Source organism: Mus caroli, unplaced genomic scaffold (assembly GCF_978045245.1).
Source record: "Mus caroli unplaced genomic scaffold, Mus_caroli_1 scaffold_8, whole genome shotgun sequence".
NCBI classification, from domain to species: Eukaryota; Metazoa; Chordata; class Mammalia; order Rodentia; family Muridae; genus Mus; species Mus caroli.
Window position 1 is genome coordinate 136,688,556 of NW_028227263.1, and position 21,110 is coordinate 136,709,665.

The 21,110-nt window shown below is 35.4% G+C and overlaps 1 protein-coding gene across 3 annotated transcripts; it reads right to left on the minus strand.

The window, feature by feature from the left end:
- Positions 1-253: 253 nt before the first annotated feature.
- Positions 254-20,058, minus strand: LOC147003680 (vomeronasal type-2 receptor 116-like). Of its 3 annotated transcripts, none has more exons than XM_085842304.1 (6): positions 19,797-20,058; positions 16,707-16,998; positions 14,395-15,207; positions 12,707-12,934; positions 6,153-6,276; positions 254-2,074 (listed from the first exon to the last, which is right to left on the minus strand). In XM_085842304.1, exons 1-6 carry the CDS (start codon positions 19,991-19,993, stop codon positions 1,320-1,322), a joined length of 2,409 nt encoding a protein of 802 aa, XP_085698430.1. In that variant the 5' UTR covers positions 19,994-20,058; the 3' UTR covers positions 254-1,319. The 3 variants fall into 3 exon arrangements, with proteins under 3 accessions (XP_085698430.1, XP_085698429.1, XP_085698431.1); XM_085842303.1 differs by having other exon boundaries at positions 254-2,224; XM_085842305.1 differs by lacking the exon at positions 254-2,074 and adding an exon at positions 2,519-2,769.
- Positions 20,059-21,110: the final 1,052 nt, after the last annotated feature.

The following is a 21,110-nucleotide window of genomic DNA, read 5'->3' on the forward strand; positions in this document are numbered from 1 at the left end:
TAGTGATCATATTTCTATGAAGACTGACTTAGGGAAGTGATTGTTTTTGTTAATGCATTTTAGACCCATTTGGTTTCCCATTATATAATGAGAATTGATAAATGTGAAATATTTAGTGTAGCTGCAAACACTCAATTGTCTTATTGAAAATGTTGTTATCTAGAAAGCAGAGTAATTAAAGCATCTGCCTCTCATTCTGTTTTCCAGAATTTTCTGAGTCCAGAAACTCAATCAGAACTGCACACAAAGGGCAATTTCTGAAAAAAAAAAATAGGTTCATGCAAATGTCAGTAGTTTTACCTATCCCTTCCATGACTACAATATAAATATCATGTTGACATATCTACATGCTTATTTCATTTTATTTTTTTATTTATTATTACTCAATTTCTTTTTTACAGTCTAGTAGTTATCTCCTGCCTGGTCAGCCCCCTGACTTCCTCATCTAACATCTCCTCCCCCATCTCGAAGATAATACCCTACATCCCCAATGCCCATCCCATCCCAATCCCTGGTGACTTAAGTCTCTCTGGGGTTAGGTGTGTCTCTCCCACTGATGCTAGACCAGGCAGTCTTATGCTGCATATATATTGGGGGCTTCACATCAGCTAGTGTATGATCCTTGGTTAGAGGCTCAATGTCTGAGAGATCTTGCTTGTCCAGGTTTGTTGAGAATGCTGGTCTTTCTATGGGTCACTCTCCTCCTCAGCTTCTTACAACTATTCCCAATTCATCCACAGATTCCCTGGGATTGTGATCATTTTTGGATATAATATATTTGTATTTGACAGCAGAAAAGGAACATTTCCTCCTTAGATTATTGGCCAATAGCTTGAAGAACAGATGAAAAAAGGCAGTATTTTGTTATGTGTGTGCTCTTACTGGAAATGAGAAAATATGTTCTGATTTCATCTTTGCTGATTATTTAGTTAGTCTGTGTTTCTCATTGATTATTTGATTTGGTAGATGGTTTCTATGTGTAACCCTTTCTGTCCTAGATCTCATTTTTCTACACAAAGTGATGGATTCAACTGCCTTATCAAATTTTTTTGGAAGTTACCAGAGGGAAATCTCCTTGAAAGCTAAACGAAAAATAAAATTGAATTAAATAGAGAGTTTAGTTCTGTGAGAATAAATGAAGCAAGTGAATGGGTGCAAGATTTTATGAACTCAGTATGGAAGTTCAGTAGATGTGATACTTCCTGATATCACTAGAGCAACCAGTGAGAGTGATTCTAAAACTAGGCACATGCACTATAACCCAATATTTGGTGGGTATGTACCAACTTTACATTTGACAGAATTCCTGAAATATTTGTTCAGAAATATGATTTTTCCCTGATCTTTTGGGTAGAATTTCTCTCTGGTCGCATTAAAATGATATATATCTTCGGTACAAAAATACATCCAAGAATCCCTGCACTGGATGCCAAGATGGAGAAGATCTCCACAGCAACCATGACCTTGCCCTTGGTGCTATGGTAGACAGGGAGGAAGGTGACCCAGACACTGAAGAACACTAGCATGCTGAAGGTCAAGAACTTGGCTTCATTGAATGTATCAGGCAGATTCTTGGCCAAGAAAGCCACAGAGAAGCTTCCAAGTGCCAGGCAGGCCAAATATCCCAGGATACAGTAGAATGCAGTTACTGAGCCTTTGTTGCACACAATGATGATGTGGCCATTTAGAGTGTGTTCATCAATATCAACAAAGGGAGGAGAAACTGCTAGCCAGATTGCACACAGAACACATTGGATTAGGGAACATATGGGAATAATGTAGTTGGGTGTCCCTGATACCAGGAAGTTTCTCATTCTTCTTCCTGGGTCTGTGACTTTGAAAGCCAGAACCACAGTGACTGTTTTGGCCAGAACTGTGGAAACAGCCACAGTGAATACTATTCCAAATGTGATTTGCTGTAAGATACATATGGCTCTGTTTGGAAGGCCAATGAAGAAAAAGGAACACAGAAAACAGAACATGAGTGACATAAGTAATATGTAGCTGAGGCTTCTGTTATTGGCCTTCACAATAGGAGTGTCATGGTGCTTCACAAAGACACAAAGTACCACAGCTGTGAATGCAGAGAAACAGAAGGCCATTAAGGCAAGTGACATCCCCAAGGGGTCTTCATAGCTTAGAAATGTGACTCCTTTCTGAATACATTTGTTCTGTTCTGTGTTGGCATAGTGGTATTCTGGACAATTCACACATTGATCCATATCTGATTTCCAAAGGAAAGCTTAGTTAAGTCTGCTTTAGAAATTTTATTGTCAAGGCATTTCAAGTAAGGGTAATGAAAGAATCCTTGCAATGCTGCCTTTGATGCTGAGAATGTAATGTGTAGGATATTGCTGCTGAGCATTGATTTCAATTCGTAATGTTCATAAAGATTTAAAGGAAATAAAACCAAGCAATTTTTTCTTTGTCTAATTAACTTGAGTGTATCATTTATGATGTTATTAGAAAGGGGTTTGTGGGATGTGGGGTGGGGGGTGAGAGGGGAACCAAGCCCTGGCGACCAGCATAAAGAATACAAACAGGCAACTTCAGGTAATAAGAGGGTGGATGGACCCACCAAAATGCACCAGAGACTTGGGAGGTCAGAGACCCTAGATTAAATGTACTACAGTAGATAGAGGGAACATATACAGCCCACCTCCAGGGGGAAGACAGGACATCAAGTGAGTGATGGGGTTCCCATCCCATAGTCACATCTCTGACCCATAATTATTCCTGTCTGAATGCAAAGATGAAATGGAGAGGAGCCTGAGGAAAAGAATTTCCAATGACAGGGCCAAAGTGGGATCTAGGTCAAGAGGAGGTCCTATGGTCTCACATTTTCCTGAGGCTCTGGAGCACTCAAAGAAAGAATCTATCATGACTGCCCTCCTAAATACAGTTATTTGCACCCAACAAATGGACAGAAGCAACTAACCACTGAATTAGGGAAGGCTGAAAATAGTTGAGGAGTAAGGTGATCTTGCAGGCAGACCAGTCTCAATTAATCTTGACCCCAGAAATCTCTCAAACAATGTACCACCAAACAGACACAGTACACCAGCTGATATGGGACCCTCATTACAGTAAAGGGCTTCTGTGTCTGTGTTCATTCAGAGAACATGCAGCTAACCCTCAAAGACTAAAGGCCCTAGGGAGTTTAGAGGTCAGATGGTATGCAGCATTGGTCTATGCATAGACAGGCTCGTCTCCAGTCAAACTGAGATGCTGAACCCTGGGACTCAGTGGTCATAATTTACCTACATAGGAGGGAAGGAGTTCTCTCATGGTCCTGGAACTCTGGCTCCTGCGAAAGTTACCTTCCACTACAGCCCCCACAAGAGAAACAAGGCTAGAAATCATGTAGGCAATATCCCAAGCTTTTGGCCTTCAGGCTAAACTCCTCCCCAGTTACCTAGCAACAGAAAAGACAGCATATTTTAAAAGGGGCTGATTGGCCACTTCTTGCCCTCTCTCTCTCACTCCTTTGTTCTCTTGCTCTTACTCTCCTCTCACTCTCTCCCTCTTACTCTTTTTTTCTAGTCCCCCCCTCTCCTAAATTGTTTCTTTCTCTTGGCCTTTCTAAAATAAAGCTCTAAATGCATAGACAGTTTCTGATCATGATGGATGTGCTCACTCTTGCCTGTGTGGGAACCTGTCTCTCTCTTCCCTCTATCCCATAACCCCTGCGTTACAGGGTGTTGCTCCATGTCCCCCAGGTTGGGCTTCCCCTTGTTCATCCCCTGTTGAGTGAGTCAGAAGCTTGGATGCCCACCTAGAGCTGAATGGAAAGTGTCTGGCAGCCCTGTCATATCTGTCTGTCCAGGGTATAATTGGACCTCTACGGGGAAGTGGGTCCTCACTCCCCTCTCTTTTCCCAGGCTCCCTTTTAGTTCCTATAAGGTGGTGTGGGGGATGGGGGTTCAACGTGAAGACAGGTTGGGTTGGGGAGAAGGTGTGGGATGTGGAGTATTCAGTCGGTGTATGAGGGGATGGGGAATGGAATATGAAATGTAAAAATAAATAAAAAATAATGTTATCAGAAAGCAAAGATTTCCTAAGCCATTTTTTTTGGTTCTATGTTAACATCAAGTAGATTATTTAATTCAGAGAAGATACATTCATAAACCACAATGTGGTTGGGTATATTTTATAAATACGAAACTCTATACTCTCTTTTTTTGAGATCACTGACTATTTTATGAATTTATTCTCTATGACACATTGAGACTGACTTCTACTGGGAAAGGATGTATAATAGCTACTGGAGAATTTACTTGCTCAAACTTGTTGACACAGAAACAACACAAAATTGAACAGGTAGGCTGTATATATGTAAATACTTATATGTGTGAGTTCATGTGAAGGTAGATATTGCATTATTGTATTTAAGTGATTCCTGTCATGTCATAGGAACAAGGTGGAATATGAGAGGAAATATAATGTTTATGTTTGAATAGTAGAAAATATTAATGAAATAAGCCCTAAGATGTTTCCTCATCTGGCAGTAATTAATCAAAAGTTCTGGTTATTGTTCATGAGGTGCACTAATTTTTGCACTGAAGGAAAAATACCTCTGTAGATACTTTGTACTGAAAGATCCTTCACCTTGATTCCATCTTCATATGGAAAGCTCAGCACTTTAATCCTTGCCTCACCTCCATTCTTATGAGAATCAAGGATGAAATCAGTGTTGAGAAACAGAATGAGCAAAATAACAGAGGAATCCTCTGGAAAGGATGGTAACCCAGGTGGTTTGTGTTAAGCAATTATACTCCATTCTAAAATTGTAATCCCCAACATGGTAACAACATTCACAGTGATTGTAATTGCACTTAATTTCCAAGTCATTTCAGAGAATGTTGATGTGCTTCTTTGGGTTTCAGAATTCTTATCTACAGCAATGCATATTTGGATAGATATTATTTGATAAGTTGCCTAAGAGCCTAAGAAGTTGGATTAGATATAAATAGAATATGATCTACCAGACAATCTGATTTCAGATCCCAGTACCCATGACAGATATCTCACAAGTAAATATAAATTTAATGACAGCAGCATTATTTGCTCATATGTACACACCTGAATATGTGTTATCCACTCCACACACTTAAGCAATTAATGCAATAAAATATTTTATGGATTTTTGTATTTAATTTTGATGTACGTATTAATTTCTTTTACGTCGAAAACAATTTCATATACTTTAAATTTGTTTTCAAGCACAGTATATGTTAAAATGTATGACTTCAAAAGACAACTTAGTAGATTGCTTGGTTTTACTCCATGCATCATGGGAATAAACTCAAACTGTAAGTCTTAGCAGCAAATGATTTAACTGTTTAAGTGTCTCACAGGCATAATATGTCTTTTAAGAATTTTAATTCGTTATGTAGAAGGAAAGACAAAATATTTGAAAAGGTAACCATAAACTTATTGCATTTTGCCAACCCTAAAAAATTATCTCAATAATGGGTGTAGTATGTAATATACTGAATATGAGTCTCGTGGTATATTCCAATTCATAGGTCAACTCTTATCCCCTACATCCTGGATTCTTACTACATCTGCTTTTGAACATGGCCCTCTTAATATCGAATACTTAGCCTTTTTCATAAATTTGCAAATACTTTTGTCTTCTATATTAATCTTACGGAGAACATGGACTTTGCACCTAGTAGTCTCATAATCTCATCCAGTAGATTAAATATAATATTCAGTTCTTCATGGGCTCTTATACATACATAGTGTGCATAATCATATTTAGGATAGATAGATTCATGAAATATGACTAAATCAATACTAACAAAATTCGTGACTAAAATGTAAATGTACATGTAGTTTTATAATAGATCATCTCTTTGGAAAATCTTGTGCAGAATTCCTGCAAATTGCAGTTATATTTTCTAAAGTATTTTCTTTGTGAAATATAATCTACCATGAATTTTTAATGAGTCAATATGTGGGTCAAGGCACCAGGCATGTTTGTTTGCTTTTGCAAGACTTTGTTAAGGATTTTTGTATCTACAAGTAGTAAATGTGATAAGTAATATACTGTATATCTACAGTTGCCTTTTAGCTGACTTCATTATTTTAGGGTGATGCAAGAGAAATACATAACTTCAGGATTTACCAAAGCAGCAAATACTCACTTGTCTCATTAGAAATTTCATTTTCAGGGCAGGGGCTGCAATCAAAACAGCAGGCTGCCATTCCCTCCTTCCATAATCTTCTGAATCCAGGACTACAATCTGCACTGCACACAGAGGATGGCATCTGAGAAAAATTAGACACATATTGATAATGAGTTTTAGAAGGTTCTTTTATGTTTTAGATTAGCACTTTAAGATTTCAATAAGCTCATTTTATTCACACAAACTAATTGACATATATTTGTTTGTTTGTTTGTTTGTTTTGTGTTTTGAGACAGGGTTTATCTGTGTAGCCCTGGCTTTGCTGGAACTCACTTTGTAGACCAGGCTGGCCTCAAACTCAGAAATCCACCTGCCTCTGCCTCCCAAGTGCTAGGATTAAAGGTGTGTGCCATCACTGCCAGGCCCCTGATTGACATTTTACAATGTCCATTATTTAATGGCCAGAAATGAATATTGGAAATGCATTGAAGAAATGTTGCATAGTATGTGAGCGTCTAGTAATTTAGGAAAAAGATATGATATTGAGCTGTATGTGAAAACTGCAACCTGTTGTTTTTTTTTTTTTTAATTAATTATTTTCAACTTGGTACTAAATGCTATGGACAGAGGAATCTTAATTGAAATATTCTCTCAGCCAACACTAGCATGTCCTCATATCTTTGAAGCATTTTCTTCTTTGGTAATTGATATAAGAATGCCCATCTTACTGTGGGCAGTTGAGCCAGTAAGTAGTATTCTTTTAAGATCTCTTGGGGGAAAAAAACACAGCCTAAAGTAATGTTGGCAGTTTTTTTCCATTAATGGGAGAATCAGAACAATGTTTTGGGAAACTGATATTAAAAGATTTTGCCTTGCCTTATCATAAAGAACAAATCTATTCTTTAGTTCCAGTTTCCTGATATCCACACTTGTCTTTCTATAACTAGAAGCCATATGTCAAATCACACCTTCCTCCTCCCTTTCCTTATTATCAAAGTTTAATTAAAGAATCAGAGAGGCAAGTGAGTATTTGAAGAAATTTGAAATAGGAAAAATATGTCCTTCAGTCACAGATAACAAATATGACCTCAAATCAATTACTGTTGCAAAGCATGAGAAAATGTATATAAAAAATAGTGGAGTATGCAGACACTGGTTTAATATGGTTGGAGATGATAAATTATTCCATAGCGACCTTGATATTGGAGTATTACATGACGTTAAAATGCTCTAAAGTGGCTTCAAATATTGGAAAAAGCTCGATAAATATTATATTGTTTAAAGTAAATTGAAGATTTGAAGAATTATTTCTATATTTTTGATACTGTTGAAAATGGTCTTACACTTTCCCATCAAATATCATAGTATATTTCTCCTGTCCATCATTTTCTTTCTTTCTTTCTTTCTTTCTTTCTTTCTTTCTTTCTTTCTTTCTTTCTTTCTTTCTTTCTTTCTTTCTTCCTTCCTTCCTTCCTTCCTTCCTTCCTTCCTTCCTTCCTTCCTTCCTTCCTCCCTCCCTCCCTCCCTCCCTCCCTCCCTCCCTCCCTCCCTCCCTCCCTCCCTCCCTCCCCCTCTTTCTTTCTTTCTTTCTTTCTTTCTTTCTTTCTTTCTTTCTTTCTTTCTTTCTTTCTTTCTTTCTTTCTTTCTTTCTTTCCTTTTTCTCCATCATTTTCTCCCCTCCCCTCCCCTCCCCTCCCCTCCCCTCCCCTCCCCTCCCCTCCCCTCCCCTCCCCTCCTCTCCCCTCCCCTCCCCTCCCCTCCCTTTCCTTCGCTTCCCTTTCTCTTCCCTTTTCCTTTCTCTTCCCCTTCCCTTTCTTTTCTCTTTCACTTTCCTTCCCTTCCCTTCCTTTCCTTCGCTTCCTTTTCTCTTCCCTTTTCCTTTCTCTTCCCCTTCCCTTTCTTTTCTCTTTCCCTACCCTTCCCTTTCCCTTCCATTCCCTTCCCTTTCCCCTTCCCCTTCCCTCTCCCCCTTCCCTTTGTCTTTCCCTTTTTCTTTGCCTTTGCCTTTGCCTTTCCCTATCCCCTTCCCTTTCCTTTCCTTTCATTTTCTTTCCTTTATTTCCCTCCCTCCCTCCCTCCCTCCCTCCCTCCCTTCCTTCCTTCCTTCCTTCCTTCCTTCCTTCCTTCCTTCCTTCCTTTCCTTCTTTCTTTCTTTCTTTCTTTTTTTTTTTTTTTTTTGGTTTTTTTTTTTTTTTGGTTTTTTGAGACAAGGTTTCTCTGTATAGCCCTGGCTGTCCTGCAACTCACTTTGTAGACTAGGCTGGCCTCGAACTCAAAAATCTTCCTGCTTCTGCCTCCCAAATGCTGGGATTATAGGCGTGTGCCACCCCACCTGGCTCCCATCATTTTATTTAGCTGTATATTAACCCTTTGTTATATTTGAAGACTATTTTGAGTTAGAGTATGGAAAGTCTGCATACTTTTGCACTTTATGATAATTTATTTTAAGGTAGTGTCTCCATGTCACACATGACTGTTTTGGACTCACAATATAGGGTAGACTGGGATGAAACAGACAGATTTTCAGATTTTGTCTCTAAAGTGCTTGGATGAAAACATGAATCACAAAAACAACCTGACATTATTTCTGACTTTCATAGATAAAATTCACTCTGCATGTATTATAGTATTGTAAATAGTTTTGTGAAAAAAATGTTCTAATATCAATATAAGTTCCTTCTGTTCTATCACTATTTTTGTTTCTATATCTATGAATTAATGTTGGAGTTGGCTAAGAGCAATTTCTGAAGGTTTTTTGGAAAATAATATAATTCTATATTTTGTCTTGTACTGAATTTAATGGAACTGCATATATTGAAGTATGCTTGCATCCCTGAAATAAATTTTCCCTTAGAGGAATAAATGAGGGGGGGGGAAATAGGAGAAGAATCAGGTATGGTAGAATATGGAAGATGTGTACAGAGGTCCGGAAATAGAACAGAGGTGTATGTCAATCAGGGATGGGGTTCTTTGGGTAGCAACCAGAAAGTCCCAGATGCCAGGAAATCAATAGCATCCCAAGAACCCATAGGGATGACATTAGCTGAAATATCCCAGAATTGGGAAGAAGAGTCTGTTGACACCATATCCAGAGGTTAGGCATGGCCCCCCAGTTGAGGAATAGGGCCACCCACACATCTACAAAATTTAACCCAGAATTGTACCGGTCTAATGGAAATAATGGGACAAAGAGTAGAGCAGAGACAGAAGGAAAGGACACACAGAGTCTATCCCACCTCAGATCCATTCCAACTGCAGTCACCACACCCACACAATATTGTGGATGGCAAGAAGTGTTTACAAACAGTAAATACAGCTATCTGATACAGCTATCTCCTGAGAGGCTCTGCCAGATCCTGGCCAATACAGATATGGATGCTCACAGTCAACCATTGAACTGAGTACAGGGACCTCAATGGAGGTGTTAGGGAAAGGACTGAAGGAGTTAAAGTTTCCTATCTGGCATCAATGGGAGGGGAGTCCTTTGGTTCTGTGAAGGCTTGATGCCCCAGTGTAGAAGAATACTTAGGTGCTGAGGAAGGAGTGGGTAGATGGGTGGGAGAGTACCCTCATAGAAGAAGGGTAAGGTGGAATGGTATAGTGGGTTTGTGGAAGGGAAACAGGGTAAAGGAGTAACATTTGAAATGTAAATAAATGAAATCTCCAATTGAAAAAAATTTAAAAAATGCCACAAAAAGCAAAATCACCATAAACATGGAAGTATAATTCATGGGTAGCTTCTAGCCTAACACATACTAGGTTCAATCTTCAACCCTAAGAATTTAATAACCCACAGTAAAATAAGACCATTTTTTTTTGTTTGTTTTGTTAAGGCTTTATATGTCTTACTTTTATTAAGCCAAAGGCAGCTTGGCATTGGTGGTAGACACCTTTAATCCCAGCGCTTGGGAGGCAGGGCAGGCAGATTTCTGATTTTGAGGCCATCATGGTCTACAGAATTAGTTCCATGACAGCCTGATAATAAAACTAGTTTTTGTTTTGTTTTATTTTGATTCTTTTTGTGTTTGATTTTTTTTGGCTTTAGTCTCTTTTATACCAGTTGAATGTTAGGTATATGATTGAAAATTTTTCCCATAAAAGCCCTACTACATATCAGGATCTATTGAAGGCACAAAGGTAAAAAATAATAAGAGTTGCATAAGTTGTATATATATAAGTAAGAATTGTATATATATACATATATATATATATATACATATATATTTTTCTATATATATATAGAAAAATAATAGAGATATATATATATAGCTCTATTATTTTTCTATATATATACTCAGCAAGTATATGTGTATATATATATATATATATATATATATATATATATATATACTTGCTATTTACTTACTGTTACTTCATATAAAATATTAAAGTATACTGCGATAAATGATACTTATATTTTCATGCAGTGTGCCTCATAGATACATATGAGGGGTGTCTAACACTCATTTATTGTCATGTAGTGCTTCCTAAATATTTTATAAGTAGCACAGCTCCAAAAATAACAATTTTCAGAGTGAATGATAAAGAGTTGATGAAAATCCAAAGTAGAAAAAAGAATGAGCAAGCCAGGATTATCATCAGTTGTGGAGGTGTATTAACTCTGATTAGTTTGCAAGCAAAACTAAGAATTGGTCTCATCCCACAAACCTCAAGAAATCCTGTCTACAATAGATGGAATAGTCGAGTGGAAGCAATTAGTTGGTCTCATTTGGGCTCAAATATCAATGTGATTGTATTTTCACACTTTTGTTCCCAATTCCTGAGTACATTCAGTTTATATAAGATTAATTTCCAGGGAGGGGAACAGGGCATTTGTGAGTTACAAAAATTTTCCTAATGACCCTTGTATTTGGTAATTATGTTATGGTTAATCAGTGATAAAAGAAGATACCAACAGTGTTTGACTACCAGATTCTTGTGTTTTGGCTGGCCTTGAAAAGGACAGTCTATTTCATGGTGTTTGTGTAGAATTCCCATTGACATATAATATCACTTTGTCCAAGGAATTCCTTTTGTAGTTTGACATTAATAGTTTATAGGTGCTTCTTCTTATGTTTATTCACATGCAAATGTGGAATAAATGATTTGTGTCAGTAGTTCCAGATATTCTGATTATCGAATTGACAGTTTGAATTATATTTTCAAAAATAAAGTATTCTTAGTCCTAAACTGGGAATAACTGTCACTCAATTGTCTATCACTTATTCATGCTTCACTCACTACTATTCATATGAGGTATGAAGTAGGATTTCGTGGTTTTGTCACCTAGCTCAATTTCATATGTCTATTTACTATAATGTGTTATGTAAATTTTGTCCTATTATGATGGCTAAGTTTTGTTTAATCCTGTTTTATTTTATTATTCTCCCATAGGATCCTGTCATTTTCTAATGAGTGACATAAAGTGGATCTGATGAAAAAGGAAGGAAATAGGAATATTAACTATGATATATTTGCCAGTAGAACTGACAATTGTTCACATCCCAATAGAAGGAATGGAAACTGTAATTAGGATATATTATGTGAGAATAACAAATTATTTTCAATAAATAAAACAATCAAAATTTAAAAAAACTCCCTGTTCTCAGAGAATGATCTTCTGTTGTGTGTTTTGTTCTTTTGGTAGGTGTTTTTGTCAAGAACTTTTCCATTCATATCCATCAAATGTAATGTTCTTGAATGACATTTTTTTCCTGCTATTAAACATTATACAGTTTTCCTCCATTTTTTAATAAAGAAAAGTTCTCCTCTTGTATATGAATGTGTCTTCTTACCCTCTGCAGGCAACTTAGGAATGCCTTAAAAAATAAACCAGTTTTGTTGTCTTTGATTTCATTTAGAGAATGTTAACAAAAAAGTTCAATGATAACTGAAAATTATTTGTTGCTTCTGTCTGGTTGCTGTTATTGCTGTACTTGAGGTGTGTTAATATTCTTTATTTTTTCTGTTGTTCTAGTTCTGTCTATAGGTTCCTTTGACCTTCTGGTCATCTTATGTAAAAGAGTGAATGGATTCTTCAAATTTACTAAAAAGTCTTGTTTCTATGAATATGATTTTCTGTAATTGTGTTCATTAGTGAATGTGTTGAATGTCCTTTTATTATATGGTAAATATTTTTGGATATAATGACAAGGGTTAGCAATTATGACTATTGGTGTTTCATAACTGTAACATTAGCCTCTTTCATATCAATACCGGTTCCAGAAGTTTAAGGTAAGGGAGGAGATTACTGTTTCATTAGAGCAATTATGTGAAGAAAAATTTTTTTAATTTAAAGGAAAGAATATCTAAGAGTGGTGAAGAACAGGTTTTTTTTTTTAATTTATTAAATTTCAAAAAATTGTTCTGATATGACAAAGGTATATTTTATGCATGTTTGTAATCTTCAAATAATTGGTAAAAATGTGAAAAATGAAAAAAAGAAATATCATACTGGAACTAGAAAGTGATTCCTTATGTGACTAAATTGTTCTTTTCAATATGTTGCCGTGAATTCATCTGACACTGTATACTGCTCTGTATTATAAAGCAGTAAGCTAGCACACACTTACCTTTCTTCTTCCTGTGGCCAACTCAATCATGTCTACGTAAAAGTGAAAGTGTCGACCATGTGGTAAATATGGGCTGAACTTTCCTAACTTCATCTTCATCCCAAGATGTTGTGAGAGATTCCCAAAGTGAATAATGTCATATTCATCCTGCATTATTACTCTTTGTTTCATAATCACTTTGTCACCAAGAGGATTAATGAAGTAGGTCCTTCTTAGAAAGGAGTTTACCTAAAATACAAGCATTGCACTATAATGTATATATCATTCCTTCAAGTCATAAAATTCATTCTGATTTCATAGCAAAGGCACACATATTTAAAGAAAGAAAGAGAGGTATCAAAACTAATGCAATTGTATAAATGAAATTATCACAATGTTACAATAATTTCAGTTTTCTCAGCGAAGAATACCAAACACAAACAGAGAAAAATGCAGATCCAAACACAGGTATGCAACACACACACACACACACACACACACACACACACACACACAGACACACCAAACACACACACACACAAACACATAAATATACACACAGATACTGAGAGAGTCTCACATCTTTTCTAAGTCACACATATAGTACAGCTATACATTTATTTACAAACAAATATACGTACAATTTGGCACGCATATGTAAATATTCAGGGACATAAATGACAATCATATCCACTCAAATAAAAACACAGGTATGAAATCACAAAAAATAATACACTGGCACACATACAAAAATACACACAGACATACACACACACGGAGCAAGAGAGAGAGTGAGAGAGAGTGAGACAGCAAAACAAGGGGAGAGGTTTAAATATTTAAGGAACAGCCATGAACAATATTGACACACAGAGATTTTTATACTCACACCTAAAGACAAAAAAGCAGGAAAAGGCCTTGCCGAGTACAAAGAAATATGCAGACACATACTTAGTAAAGCATGTACAAATCCATATTAGTACTTATAAACACTTACAAAATACATACATTGTACACAATGAAACCTACTCTGACAAAAACCCCAAAGAAACATATACACATATATAAACAAACACTGATAGAAAGAAATTCCTACATAGAAAAAATTGTTGCTCATTTCCACTTTCATACATAGAGTTAAACATATATGTTGAAAGTAATACAAATATAAACACAGACACATAGAAAGAGTAGAAAATATATATATACTCAATGAGAAGCATACATTCACACATATAAACACATTTCTACATACAGAAATGAGTACCAACACTATTTCTTGTTTAGTTACTCTCAGAAAACCCAGAATGCTCTCCAGAGCCTACACACTAGGCAGAATCACTGGATTACACTAATGAAAATAATTCCTCCAAATGATTCCCATATGATTGATAAATATAAGTAAAAACTCATCTTCTAATCATGGAGATAATTAATGAGGAAAGACTGTTTATATCCAATATTGGAAGGGGCATGCTAATAGATATGTGAGTGCTCTGTATAAAACCACACATTTTCATTGCTAATCTGTGAATTCTTTTTCCAATCACATTCATAACAATCTATAGATTTGCTTTTGTTAAGGTAAAACGTTTAGAAAACTATCTATTTTGGAAAATATTTCTTATTTCTTTAAGTCTGGGCATCTGAAAGACTCTAAACAACTATGCAATTGAAGCCACCAAACCTCGGCCAATAGAAGAAACTTTTACCTTCAAGCAGTGAGAACTGGCTCCTTTTCCATTGTCTATTGCCTGATTATCAGCCTGTTGCAGATTCATCTCGTGGAGGGCATGGGCTATGGCATGCACCGCATTGTATATGTTATAAGTATTCTCACTAAAGGTCATGTCAAACTTCTGTTCCTTTAGCCAATCAAATGAGGCATCAGATGAATTGTTCTTCAGTATTTTACAGTTAGATGTTGAGTCTTCATAGTTAAAATATTTCCACTCTGGCATTACTAGATATAAATCTGTTTTTCTGAGATGAAACCATGTCTGTACAAAATTTTTAAAGCCAGAAATCTCACCATGGTGGGGTAGAAAAGTAAGTGAACCATAGAATGTGCCATGACTTATGTCTGTCTTACTGGTAGGGAAATTCAATTGTTTTGTGGTGATCCATATTCTCTGTAAAATGGGAGGGTCCCATATTCGGAAGATCAAATAAATGAAATTGTTTGTTTCTTCATAAATGATAATAACATTTGTTAATGACATCACAATTTGGTTGTAGTACATTTCAGTGTTTTGTGGAAATGAAACTTCATTAACAGGGATCATTTTCACAAAGGCAAAGCAAATTTCCTTGTTTTCACTCTGATTCTTCAACTCTAAAAGAAATTGGTTTCCTTGATCGTCATCTGGGATGACAAGTCCAATCCAGTTCCATTTGAAGTAAAGTATGAAGGAGACCATTGCCAATGCTAGAGATGTGTCCTTTGGGGCCATCTGATAGAGATAGGGAAATTGTTCATCATCACTGAACATAGAATGGAAAGGTCCATAGGTAAGCTGAAGGAGCTACAACACAAAGAGCAGCATGGGGTGTGGTGCATGGGAAAACTCTTGTAATCATATTTACCTGCAAACAGTTGATTACCTGTGACTTTTTCTCTCATATCTGATTCAAATTAGCAAACGTGGAAGCCTGGCACATCCACTTCTAATGGGAACAGCAAGCATAGTTCTTTGACAAAGATGTAACAAATGTATTCACATGTTATAATGACTGCCTTTCTGTCTTTCAGTTTTAGTCTTGATATATGTGTTTCAAATGTTTGAAGGGATTTTTATACTTTTACAATTTGGGGATATATGATTAATATTTTTTAAAAAGGCTTGTATGCCATAATAAATAAATACTTCTAAGATTGAAGAGGATAGTCCTGCACATAATACTGATATAGCATTTGGAAGATATATTCTTATATTGCCCTACTTGACAGTAATATTGTACACTAGAGGTTGTGACCCACATAAAACTGCCAGAGATCTCCTTTTTAGGTTTTGTTCTGAATTACAATGTCTGCCTCTGTGCCTCCCCAGGAAACAGACAATAAGATCAAAGAATTTGTAAAAGTATAAACTAGATTTTGCACACTAAAAGTGTTAGTAGCAAATTGTATTAGAAAATCTCTTCATACTATATATCAAGGTAATTCTGGTCTGTAGAGTATATAATAATATTATATACTGATAATAATATAATAATTTAAATTATTTACATTAATAATATCATCATATTATTAAAGAAAATGACTTATTACAGGTAATAAGGTATCACATCCATATTCACTATGGGTGTGAAATTTTTGCCAGGGATGTAATGTCAATTTAAATTCTGACTTTTAATAGTTGGCCATACACTCACAGGTATTCAAATGACTAACTCCAGAGACTGGATAGGAGCTTTTCATCCTTTCTAGTACCACTGAAACATCATGAGTTTCCAGATTAAGAATGGTATCTCATGCCTTTTCAAAAATAAAAATACTCCAGATAGTTAAAAGTTACGTTATAGTGAAAATGTTGGTAAAATTTATTTCTGTTCCATCACAGTTTATCTCTGATGACTAAACTTATAACACCACCATAATTCTATTATTTCATAGTTTACCAATGATAATTTAATCTTATAACCAAGATGAAGATAACACCTATCTGGGGACAGAAATAACATGCTCTATATTTTGGAAAAGCATGAACAAATCTCTGCTTGCTGAGATTGATATAAATAATGAAACACTCTGACAGACAGTCAGTGAAGGTTGTAAGATACCTTCTACCACCATGCCAGACTCAATTCTCCATGGCCTCTTCTATTCTGTCTTGCTGGTATCTTTCTACTTCTGGTGTTAGCCCTTAACAGAAGGCCTAACATGTTTCTGAATAGTAAGTATCCTGGAACTACCTAGATTGACATAAGCATAAGTCCAACCACATCCATTAACTTTCATAATAGCTATCAAAGTCCCCCAAAGAAACATGATGTTAAGAATTTCTGGCCGATGATAACTCACACGTGGAGATAAGAAGCTGTCCAGGTAATTCCAGAAACTTAAAGATACCTTCCAATTGGGTCCTGAAAGCAGAAAGGAACACATAGTCTCTTCATTACAGAAATAATTAGGGATAGGGCTGTCTTTATTTCTATGAAATAAATATGGTGTAGGTGTAGAAGTTTTTCCATCACAATGGCCCAAACTGTATCTTATAATCAAAGACATATTTGGTAAAAGATCAGGATTTCTGTTGATTTCATCCATTGCAAACACCAATGCCAAAGCATATTTGTGGTTTTTAGTTATTTTTCTGTAAAAGAGTACAGAATTTATTATGGACAGATGATTATACATGCACATTTGTACTCAATAGAAGCACTACGCTATACTGGAAGTTTCTGAATCTGACATCTAAAGACGGGAACAAATGGCTTTTGTTATAAGATTGAATTGACAGATGGACCTGGAAAATAGAAAGCACTTCAAATGTTCATGACAGTGTTGTTCCCATAAATAAGAGATGGTATTGACCTCATCCACAGAGATAATTTCCATTTTTGTTTTTGAGCGCTTGATCAGAAGGTAAAGAGAGAACCACAGATATTGACAAAATAGTAATTCTGATCATGTTTTCATTTTGAAATTATTAAGCAGTAAATAAATTTGTTATTAGAGCCACTGATTTCATAATATTTTCTTGTGAAATTAACTGAATTGTTTAAGGAAATGAAAACATAGCCAGGAGTGGTGTCACATGCCTTTAATCCCAGCACTTGGGATGCAGAGGCAGGTGGATTTCTGAGTTTGAGGACAGCCTGGTCTACAAAGTGAGTTTCCGGACAGCCAGAGCTACACAGAGAAACCCTGTCTCAAAAAAAAAAAAAAAAAAAGTAAAGTAAAGAAAGAAAGAAAGAAAGAAAACCTTGATCTATCAATGAATAATTGTCTCTGTCTCTAGCAATATTTGATTCCTGTACTCATAATCACTTACAATTATTGGCCAAAATTCTTGACACATCCCTTCATATCTATCTTCATGCTCTTATTTTGTCAATCTTTTATTGAAATAAAATATTTTCTTAAGATTTATTTTTAATTAAATTCAAATATCAAACACGAATTTCGTAATTGATGCATGTCAATATTTAAGTTTGTATGAATTTGAGCAAGGACTATTTAGGGTATAAGATTGCAATACATCCAAATATTTTATAAGTCACTTTCCTGTAGACTAACCTCAATTCAAATGCACAGTTATGCAGCAGTGGCAAGTGTTTAGTGCAGAGATTAAGGGCTTGTCCCACCACTGATGTATCATTCTTCTACTTCCTATTTACAAAGGAGTGTGATATATATTCACTCTGAGTATTTTATTCATTATAAATTAATTTCTACGAAACATATTTGACAACCTTTGTCATTACACTAAAACCGTATTAGGATCCTACTGAGAACTCAGAAAACAAGGAAATCTGTGTGATATTTGTATATGCCTGCATTATAAGCTTATGATATGGAAGAGATTTTTTTGTGTAAATTTATGTAATATATTCGTTGTTTTTATTTTTTTTTAATAACGGTGGACCACTAGACTTTGGAAATGGAATAATACCAGATTGGTTTTGTTTATGTTTTTGAAAAGAATAATATCTCTCATTTTATCATTGTCATTTCATATAATTTTATCAATAAACTCTATATGTACACCTGCATATTTAATGATTAGAATGAAGTAAATACAATCAGTCTTTCAATAAAAATTATACAACTATTGTGTTTTCATTCTATACCCTATAAAATAGGTCATTTTAGAATATTATTTATTACCACACACACACACATACAAATCTCAATTAAAGTTTTACTAATATACAAAATAAATTTGAAAGTAGACGTTGTACAATGCTCAAACTACTACCTATAACTGAAATTTAGGAAACATCAGTTACTTAAGATGTCTGTGTAGCCTAGTAGTCTAAAGGGGTGTGTTTGAAAACAATGATCAGCAATCCACAAAATTTATATGGATACCACGTTGGTAACATGTGCACTAATATTTACTAAAATTATTGAAATAAGTCCCACAAGATTTAGATATTTTAAAAGGGTCAGAGATTAACCAACTCATACATGAATGGAGAAGACATTTTTCTTAAATAATGACAAAAAACTAATATAAAGCTCCTGTATCACTGTCCACAAACGTTCTAACTATCCCACAATACAATTGTCACCCATGCCAGTGATAAGGGAAATAATCAGTCACCACTGTTATTGATAGCCTGCCTATTCAAAGAATGTAATAATATCCTTGGATTCCATATGTTCCAAATATGGTTTATTCTAAAGAGAGACTACCGAGTTGAACTTTGCAAAACATAAAAGCCAGTGATTGTACATAAGTAGTGTGAAGTAGAAAGCCACAGTGGTTTTGGATTTTATCTTTTAAAACACTTCAATGTATTGACCCCTAATGAGGTAAATATTCCTTGCACATATACATACAAAGATATGCATCCAGGTATTCAAATGAAGTAGGAATTTCTGAGTGTAAGTATTTTCTCTTTCCAACCTGATGAAGTTTTAGAAGTCAATAAGTGACTACATGCAATAAATTTGAGACAGTAAGTTCGTATGTATGTAAAGTTTTTGACTATATGTGCCATGAATATTTTGGGAACCAGAATATGCTCTAGGAGCAACAAACTTATGGAAAGACTGTCAGCAAAATTTATGACCATTTATTTACATGTACTTGGGATAAAACATAATGAAATATTACGGGATCAATTTCAATAAGTCATCTCTGCCTAGAGTGCAATATAAACTGTCAAAAGGCAGGCTTTATGTTAAAGATCAATGTAGATATTCCATATTCCAACGCTTCCAAACTTTAAATCAGAAGCCACCTGGAAGAAAACCAAAACTTCCACTGAATTAATTAAATGGAGAAAATAGGATTAAATCTGTAAAGGAATTAAGTTTTTTTTCTTGGAGTTCAGACTTAGTACAAAGACAGATGACTCAAGAATTTGCCTCATCTTCATCATCAGAGCACACAAGAACTATTTATGTTCTCATTTCAATTTAAAATACAAATTTACTTACAGAACGTTAAGAGTCTTGTTGAAATAATCATTTTCAATGGGTGTCTGAACTGCTGCCAGGATGAAACTACAAGTTAATCCCACACGTTTATTATTTACTTCATCCAAATTTATTCTCCAAAAGCACCTGGGATCAATGAAATTGGCCATGAGAAGTGTAATATTAAGGAGGAAGAAGACCCCCATGAAAATGAACATATTTTTCCTGCCTTAAACCTGGGCAGTGTGGATTGTGAAGTGACATGCATATTAGCACATCAGATTTCTACCAGCTTTTATTTCTTGGGCTAAGGACATGTTTATTGCATATTTATGATTCATTTTATTTTTAGGTTTCTCCTGAGCCCTGGAAGAAACTTAAATACTTTCTGCCCTGGGGCTCTCTCTGCAACTGGTGTCCATGGCTCTTGGAATGAACACGTGTAGTTAAATTCTTAGGAGGATAATTCATTCTCAGTTTCCATGATATCATTCATGTTTGTGAATCTGTGGAAGGAAGCCCCTGTGTTCAAATTTGGTCCTTGAAAATTTTCAACAATCTGATTATGTGACGACAGTTAGAAATGATGTCAGTGGATTGAATCAGATTCATAGTGACACATCCAGTACTAGCAAATCTGGAGCTTCTGAGGACATAGGGGACACTGTATTACACAGTCCAAGTCATGCAGATGCAGTCTCATGTTTATAGTCACTGATATCCACAGACCATGTAGAGTGTGGACTATGTCACAGAAGTGATAGATAAGAATATCTAAACAAGACCTGTGCTACCATTATCTTGAGATTCTATAAACAGATAAAATCCCAAGTATAGGTAATCCAGCTCTATCTGAAATCATACATTCTTCCCATATCCACAGTTAATTTACATGGTAAAGATTGAGTTTTAAAGGCTCAACAGAACCCAGTAAATATGCCATGCTTTGTTCTTTATTTCCAATAAAACAAAAAGTCACCCTACCTTCCAAAAATTAATTAGTAACGAAAAAATCATGCTAATATTTGAATTCCAAGCCATTATCTCCCTCCCATGTGCTCCATTTTTCTCAACTTAATAGCTTATGCTGACCCATGTATTACAAATATATATATATATATATATATTTGTTTGTTTGTTTGTTTTGTTTTCCTACATTGTTTTTTGTCAGTTTACATCGAGGTAGTGGCTCTTAAGGAATCTTATTTAAAAATAGGTTTTAAATATCTTAGAAACAAATAGTGACTTGGCGGGACACTGTGGTTCAATGTGTAAACTTTTCCTATACATTGTTTCTACCCATGTATATTTGGTTGTAGTCTAGAGTCAACAGTG

Excerpts from the sequence above, each read along its gene's own strand:
- LOC147003680 (XM_085842303.1), bottom strand. The coding sequence starts at position 19,993 with ATGTTCATTTTCATGGGGGTCTTCTTCCTCCTTAATATTACACTTCTC. Across the intron at positions 12,935-14,394 it reads CCAGTTCTCACTGCTTGAAG|GTAAACTCCTTTCTAAGAAG; the intron begins GTAAAAGTTTCT and ends CTTGTATTTTAG. Across the intron at positions 2,225-6,152 it reads TGAAATTTCTAATGAGACAA|ATATGGATCAATGTGTGAAT; the intron begins GTGAGTATTTGC and ends TTTGGAAATCAG.